The sequence below is a fragment of the Pomacea canaliculata genome, linkage group LG2 (assembly GCF_003073045.1).
Source record: "Pomacea canaliculata isolate SZHN2017 linkage group LG2, ASM307304v1, whole genome shotgun sequence".
Lineage (NCBI taxonomy): Eukaryota > Metazoa > Mollusca > Gastropoda > Architaenioglossa > Ampullariidae > Pomacea > Pomacea canaliculata.
Genome location: NC_037591.1, coordinates 39,130,976 through 39,139,281, shown reverse-complemented (window position 1 = coordinate 39,139,281; position 8,306 = coordinate 39,130,976). Strand labels below are relative to the sequence as shown.

The window sequence follows — 8,306 nt, the reverse complement described above, 5'->3', positions numbered from 1 at the left end:
TTATCCAGTTTTTTTCTAGGTTAGGATATTTAACTCAATTATTGACTTGTCCCTAGATTTTCGGAAGTGACGTAGGTCGTTGTAGGCAGGGAAGGAGAGTGTCTGAGAAGAAGAGTTCGTAATCGCAGAGTTCCTGGAGCAGTTGTATTGTTAAAATGAATCGCTTATTTGGAAAAGGCAAACCGAAGGAGCCGCCACCGAATCTGACAGACTGTGTAGCAAATGTAAGTATGATTTTTTTCCCCCTTAAGATAACTCTGCGTTAAATTCATTGAAGTTATTTTATTGAACTAAATGCACCTTCCAGGTTTAGATTACAGTATTCTCGTGACTATGCATAATCGTCATAAAGCGCAAAGAGAAAAGTAAAAACGAATTCCCATTTAATGACGTATTACTGTTACATTTCCAGTTGTGAGTGATTGTAAAATTTAAAATACTACCTGGTGACCTGATGATTGTCAAACGCGAAGGCAATTGCGCAAGATTTAAAAAAAAGTGTTTATTTTCATGCACTTTCTCTGCGAGATTCTTATTAATTTGTCTCTTCTTTCTTTATAATGAATGTTTTTGTTCTAATATACTATGTTTTTCTCTCTCTACGTCTCTCTGGGAGATTCTTATTAATTTGTCTTAGCTTTCTTTCAGTCCCTAGAAAAGTAATGAACTTATATATTTTGTTGTAATAACTGTTAAAGTTTGGATTCAGAATAACCAAGAATTTTTTGTTGGTCAACTCAGAAGCTTCATATAAAGATCAAAATTGTTCACATTTATAGTATCGTTAAGATAATAACTCTGTTGTCTTATTTACAGATTGACAGTCGTGGTGAATCGGTTGACAAAAAGATTGCTCGTCTAGACCAGGAACTTCACAAATACAAAGAGCAGTTAAAGAAAATGAGAGAAGGACCATCAAAGGTATGATAGAAAGTTTATCTTTGTGCTTATTTAATAACTGGCAAAATATGTTATTGAGTTCATTTTGTTGATCTGGCCATTATCTTTGATGAGCAAAATCTTTCTTTCAGTCCCTCCCCAGAAAGAGAAATAAGGATACTGATGGGCAAAACTGGTCTAGTGGTCTCAGCATATTATCGCAGTCGCTCACTCTGTTATGAAGTTATTTTGATTAACAGCTGAGAATGGCAAGAGAAGAAAGAAGAGGCTAGTACAATGTAATTTCTTAACTGTGTCTGTTTTCTACAGAATGTGGTAAAGCAGAAGGCAATGAGAGTCTTAAAGCAGAAAAGAATGTAAGTTAATATACATTATTTTTTGTTGTTGGTTTTTTCCCCTAGTTATTTTATGCTAATTCTTCTGCAGGACAGAAAGTAGGAATGAATGATAGGGGCCCATTATCATTATGACACTGTTTCATAAATGGTTTGATTAAAGCTCTTGAAAAATCTTAAATGTCAAAATCCCACTATTCTGTCTGCTTAGTTTTTTTTTTTGTGTGTATAGGGTAAATTTAATAATAGTTGTCATTATAGTTTATTTGTTTGGCTTTTTTTTGTGTGCAACACATTCAGTCTATCAAAACTATAGGCACCATCATTGCACCAATGTGCACTTTTGCTCTTAAAATGTCATAAATATATGTTGGTGACTTTTTTGTGAATTGATTTTTTTAATTAGCGAAATCATGTAATCTTCCATTGTCATATGTTACTTTTTAAGTTATAACACACGAATAATGAATAAGTTAAGAAAATATATAGTACTACTTTATTTTGGTAACTTTAGATCCCTGGTAAGAAATTTGTACGTATCAATCCGTTGGGGTTCAAATTTATTGTATATATATATAAAGCTAGACAATTGATCTCTTGTATACACTGATCTCATGAATGACACTCTTACAGGTATGAAAACCAGCGAGAGCAACTGAGCCAGCAGTCTTTTAACATCGAGCAGCAGAACTTTGCTATCCAGACAGTTAAAGACACAAAGTCCACAGTAAATACCTTTTACTTACACAATATTTTGTGACTAAAGATTGGCAGAGCCTTTGCAGATATTTTGTGTCTAAAGGACAGAGGAATAATGAGGAAACCTTATGTCCCTCTTGTATAATCTGTTTCAGTTTCTCATATACAGACTAACAGAAATTTGAAAGTTGCAAGGGAATTTGATGCCAAATATGCAGATGGGATTTTTGAACAGTGTAATCCATCTACATTTAATCATTGCTATCCAGGAAGTTTCCTTTTTAGGCTATACATTTTTTTTTTCCTTTTCTGTTTAATTCTTTGGTGTGACACTATTAATGCCTCTCTGTTTGCCCAAAATCATGGTGTAATAGATAATAATAAATGCAAAATTTGTAAAGCACATGCTCACACTCCTAAAGGAGCATGCTTTTAGCGCTTAAGAACAAGAATGAAATATGGACAGCATACAAGGGACAGGAAAACAAACAACATATGAGCTATAAAAGAATAAACAACCGTACTAAACGAAAATAAAATCAAATACAGAAAACACAGAGGAGCTAAATAACATGAACAAGAGCTGAGAGTAACATGATATGCAAAGGAAGGATTTGAAAAAGGACTAGCATTATGGAAAAAGTTGTTAATAATAATAATAAGTGGGAATTTATTAAGCGCAATATCTAAGCCAAAGGTGAACTTATTGCGCTGAACAAGATCATAAAATAGTTACAAAGATGTAGAACAAGTTAACAAAAAGTAACGAAGATATAGAAAAAAATCATAAAATACTAACAAAGATGCAGAACAAGGTCACAAAATAGTAAGAAAGATGTAGAAGGAAGAACAGTGCGAGGAATCGCTGTATTTCGGCAGTAAAGGGCAATCACTGTAGATTTAACAGTAACGACTCCAGAGAATAAGGTTAGTGACATCAGGAGAATACTGGGACAGTACTGAGTGATGAAGAAATGTTATCAAATGAAACTGCAAAAGGGTGATCATCACTTCAGTTTACTCACTGTAGCTCAAGGTTGCTGCCGCAGCTAGTGCGGGTGGAATGGAATCCAGCAAGTTCTTGAGTACCAGTAACTTTATTTTATTAAACCTGCATATTTAAGTTTTAATATTGATGAAGGTATGCTTTCAGGTATTCTCTTGAGTTGTCTTGTACATGGCTTTTCTTGCTGTAACAGTAACATTTACTTAATAATAATAATAGGATTTATATAACACATTTCCCCAAGATGTAAAGCTAGTAGAATGTGTCTCATTGCCATAGATCTTTGTCAGGAAATCTGTAGTCTTAGGGCAATTATGTGTCAAGATGTAAAGCTTGAAACAGTTTAATACATGTATTGCCATAACAACTAATAAGGTCCAGTTTCTGTTTTCTTAGACAGAAATAGCTTGTTTGAAGTATTTTGGTGCATTCTCTGAAACCAGGATAGCATAGAATCTCTGGAAGACTAACATTCATTTTAGGAATTGTTTTGGTTGTTAAAGAATACAATGATGGGCTGTGTTCCAGGTGGATGCAATGAAGATTGGTGTGAAGGATTTTCAAAAAGGCATACAAGAATGTCAACTTAGATCAGATTGAAGTAAGTGGCGCTCATGGTATTGACATAACTGGTGTTTGGAGTTAGATTTAAGGTCTGTCCATATAAGCTTTAACCGTAAATATTCTTTATACATATTTGTAACAAACTAGTGAGAGCGGTAGGCTGATTTAACAGGAACTTTTCGAGCTTAATTTCATGTTTGACAAAGGTTATCATTTAACTTCTTCTTGAGCCAATAGCAGTTTTCCTGTGGCATATATCAGTAAATGTAATTTGAAAATTTCAGATTGACAATAAAAATTAATTTCACTGAGGGATTTTTTTTTTTTTTTTTTTTTAAGTTGAAACACTTTTTCATTTTTGAAGATGATTAAGTGAAAAAAAATAGTAAGGCCATTCCTTTAAAAGTTAAAAAAAAATTTTGTTTATTTATTTTGCATTTGCAGAATTTGCAAGATGAGATGGAAGATTTCATGGAACAGGCCAATGAGATTCAGGAGGTTATGGGGCGGTCATATGGTATGCCAGAGATTGATGATGATGAGCTTGAAGCAGAGTTAGATGCTCTTGGAAATGAGATTGGCTTGGATGAAGATGCATCATATTTGGATGATGCCATGGCAGCACCATCTGCACCCACATCAGATCCTGGAACAGACAGCATGCGGGTAAGTAGAGAAAGTCATATGCCTTGCTAAGATGACCCTGAAGAGAGCAGATTAAAGTCATATACTATTATATGGCTTAAGCTAATGAAAACCAAGTTTCTTCTTCTATCATGCCTATCTCTAAGGTATTACAGCCTACAGTACTGCTATTTCAGTGAGAAGGAAGACATAAGCTGGAGTTTTAAAGCTTCCCAACATTGTGTTAGCAGAAAGATTGGGAGTATATTGCTCGTATTTGCTTTACAGAAAACAGAGGAAGAAAAGGGAAATCTTCATTTTTCAATACACACAGTAACGTTTATGTAAAAATAGTTATCACAATACAATTATGGCTGGATGTCTCTAAAGATAATTTTCAGCATACCTCCTCCCATCAGGCAGATGTTTTAAATTTTGAAGAAAAAAGTTGTTTTTATAAAAATGTTTTTCCCCCTTTCACCTCACTAATACAATTGGGATTGTCTGCCCTAGGTTCAAATGTCTAGGACACACTGTTCTTTCTCTGCATGTAGCATCTGTTTACAGGGCTGACTGCTTAGCTGTGATATAGTCTTACTTGTTGGCTCAGCGTAAAACTTGAATTCCTCCCATCAGGCTATCCTGTCAAAGCGTAACGTAACCCTCTACAGTTTCTCACATTGATGTCTACCAGTTGTTCTTTGAAGCAGATGTCAGTTTTTTTCTCCTCAGAACATAAAAAGAACAGAGAAGATTTGATTGATTGATTTTGAATTCTGTCTGTCCAGGGGGACGTTCCAGTGGACGAGTTTGGTCTTCCACAGATTCCACAGACGGCAAAATAATCTGCACTAAGCTGGGGTGGGTGGGTGTAGTTTTATGGGGCTTTGTAAGACTACTTTTTACGCCATTGTTTATTTTCCTGTCCCTGTCAAAAACATTGTCATAAATATTTATGTCTGCTTGCTTTTTTGATCAAGTTTCCATTATATTCTTATTATGCCTGTTGATATCTAATTTATGCACAACTCTTAAGATGATCCTCTATGTGTGGGTGTCTGTGTGCGTGCATGTATGTATGTGAGTGTGCACATTTAAGTGGGTGTGAGCAAACACGACAAATGGTATAAGCCTGACTTCATTTTTAGAACTTGGAAAGAATATTCAAGAAATCTGAAAAAATAATGTTGGTACAGCTATTGTATATGGAAGGCATCAGTAGGGGGTGATGGTACTTAAGGTGCAATCTAGCTGAGCACTTGTAGTTTTTACTAGAGTGATGGAACCTGGCCTGTAAGGAAGTGCAAACGTCTTTGTGAATTATTTAAAGTTGACATAGCAGTGACAGTTCAAGTAATATTTTGGAGAATATTTGGTGAAGTCAGACATCATGTGACCATGTAGGTACCTTAATATTTTGCTGGGAACTTGACATCCTTTAAGTGGTGAAGTCTTTTAACTGGTGATTGTGCAAGATTTTCCTTTTTTTTTATATTTAAAGGTACATTTGGAAAAAACCCAACTCAATCCTGATATACTGAAATGCCAGTTTAATAGGGCCTGATTGTTGGCTGTTGACCATGAGCTGGATGTAGTTGTTTTGAAAATTCTCTGCTCAAGAGCTGTCTACTGTTCTAAGGAAGAAAATTTTGCTTTCAAAAACAGGAACATTTTCTATAGAGTTCTATACATTGAAAATTAATTCTTATATGACATCAAGATTAAGTAAATGTCACAACATAAAATTTGGCTTGTAAATGATATTTTGATGCAAAACTTCTAGGACAAAATTATATGTTTAAAACATTTTTGGCTTCCAAATAAAGGTTCATTTGAAGACTAGCAATTTGAATAAATTTTTTTCATCTGTTGCATACCTCCCTGTGTTCTCATTTGCAGCTTCTTCAGACTTGATTGTAATTATATCGGTGACAAAATATTAAATTTAGGCCGTTTTCCCCCTTGATAATGTTTTGTAGTGAAAACACTTGAAGATATGTGTCACCACATATAAGAAGTAAATGTTCACACGAACATTTCACATAAATATGTTGAGGTCAGTGGAGAAAAGCAAAAAGGAAAGGTTACTCTTTAATATTTGTTTGACTGATATATAAAATAATTATCCTTTATGGGCTTGATTTTACAAATTAGTCTTGATTTATGTGATCTTGTTTAATGCCATTCCATCATTTTTATGCTGTCATCAGCATCTTCAAACAATTACATAATTGCTGTGCATGTTCAACCTTTATCAGCCTGTCCAGATTATCGGTTATTGTTGAAGCTTTGGCAGTCATTTATGTAAAAGTGTAACATGTCTGTCCATGATTACCAAAGTCTTGCCTGTTAATAGAGTAAAAGTTATTCTTCCTGATGCTGTTGGAGTTGGACACTATGAGCCACATACTACCCTGTAACCATTTTTAAAGGTTTTAAGATCATACAAAGTTGGATTGCATAAAACATTTTTCGTGGTTCTTGGAACTCTCCACTGGCAAAAAGACAGGCTTGTCACACAGATGCATAAAACAGATCAAGGTCCATGTGAAAATCAGAGCATTTAGATCCCTACTCTCTACTGCCATGGCACAGGAAAGTGGTTATTTCGGGAACTAAATGGGCAAATAAAATGCCAGTGTGAACAAACGCCATCGGAACATTGGTTGAATTTGTATGATTACGCAATATGATAACATTGATTTCCTTGCTTAGCTATTTTGTTAGGCCATACTAGCAATTTCTCTAAGTTTAAAAAAATGTAATGTTTGCTTTGGAAACTATCTTTTGGACTTCTTAGATGACTGGATGATATTAAGTAGATATTCTGTCTTCAGAACAAGAATCAGCAGTAATTATTCACAGCAGCTTCCAAGTTTAAATATGTATAGGCAGTCAATAAATGAAAATCGGTAAATATATACTATCAAGAAATTATGATTTTCATAATTTAGAAATTAAGAGCTCAGTCTTAGTCTTTCTGTTCTGTGTGTTGCATATCTTGCACAGCATGACTGAAAACAGGAACTATAAATAAAATTGTTCATTTCTGGTACATGAGTTATTTGTGCTTTCTGTTTACACGAACAAATGATTTAATAAGTGGCATACAAATATGTAATGTAGAATGGTCAATGTTTGTCTTGGCATTGATGTAGGCATGGTTGATTCTACCATCAGGTGAACGGCATTTTTGTTTAAAAGAAGAATAATGTTAGAGAAAAATATCGTTTTCATGGAAAGGTATTAGCAGGACACCTTTCCTCTGTTTGTAGCTTGACTTAACCACTCTAGTTTCTCAGTACATGTAATACAGGAAAGCCCCATCATAGGAGGGCGCATTTGCAGTATCCAGCTAATGAGCAGGAAGTAGAAGGTGAAGAATTAGTGGCGGTGGGACGGCATTGGTGGATGGGGAAGGGGCTGGTCGGGTCAGAAGAAGGAATGGGAAGTTTGGGGCTTAACACAGGATGATGAAAGGAGAGAGGAAGAGAAGGAACAACAGGAGGGAGAGAACGAAAGAATTGGGGAGAGCAGGCAAGCGCAGAGCCACAGGTGGAGGAAGAGAATGAGCAGGAGGGGTAAAAGGAAGAATTGGAGAATCAGCAAATGTAGAACTGCAGAGGGGAGAATGAGCGCAGTATTTGTCTTTCGCAAGGGCACAGCACAGCAATGAATGACCAATAATAATAATACTAGAGGACATTTTATGTACTGCACTTTCTAAAATTGTTGCAAAAGAACTTTGTAAATTGTACATTAATAGAATTACACTCCAATTCTTTTAAATTTGGAAATAAATTTAAATCAGAGCAATAGGAATTCTAGTTACAGTAACTTGTGTCTAGCTCTAAATTTTAGTTTTTAAAATTAATGGAGTGAGACTTTCAGATATGATAAACTTAGAAATGCTTCTGAATATGAATATTATTTACTCTGGCCTCGCAGAAAGTATGTACACATTTTCAGTATATCTAAAAATACAAAATTTCTGTGATTATTAAATTCATAATCTGAAAGAATGGAGAAAGGTTTTTCTAAATATGTAGCTCAGAGAGGGCCCTTACCAAATCTTTTTTTGATCTTGTTCTGAGACTGCCAAAAACTGGAAGTTCAGGCCAGATATGCACACAGTTGGCTATTTAAGAATATCTTGCACTCTGGATAAAAGCAAAACT

At 34.9% G+C, this 8,306-nt stretch overlaps 1 protein-coding gene across 1 annotated transcript; it reads left to right on the top strand.

Moving 5' to 3' along the window:
* Positions 1 to 61: 61 nt before the first annotated feature.
* Positions 62 to 7,183, top strand: LOC112557812 (charged multivesicular body protein 5-like). Its single transcript, XM_025227869.1, is given in 8 exon segments — positions 62 to 224; positions 817 to 921; positions 1,210 to 1,256; positions 1,869 to 1,962; positions 3,469 to 3,498; positions 3,500 to 3,541; positions 3,949 to 4,170; positions 4,917 to 7,183. Coding segments are annotated over 8 exon segments (666 nt in total). The 5' UTR covers positions 62 to 155; the 3' UTR covers positions 4,974 to 7,183.
* Positions 7,184 to 8,306: the final 1,123 nt, after the last annotated feature.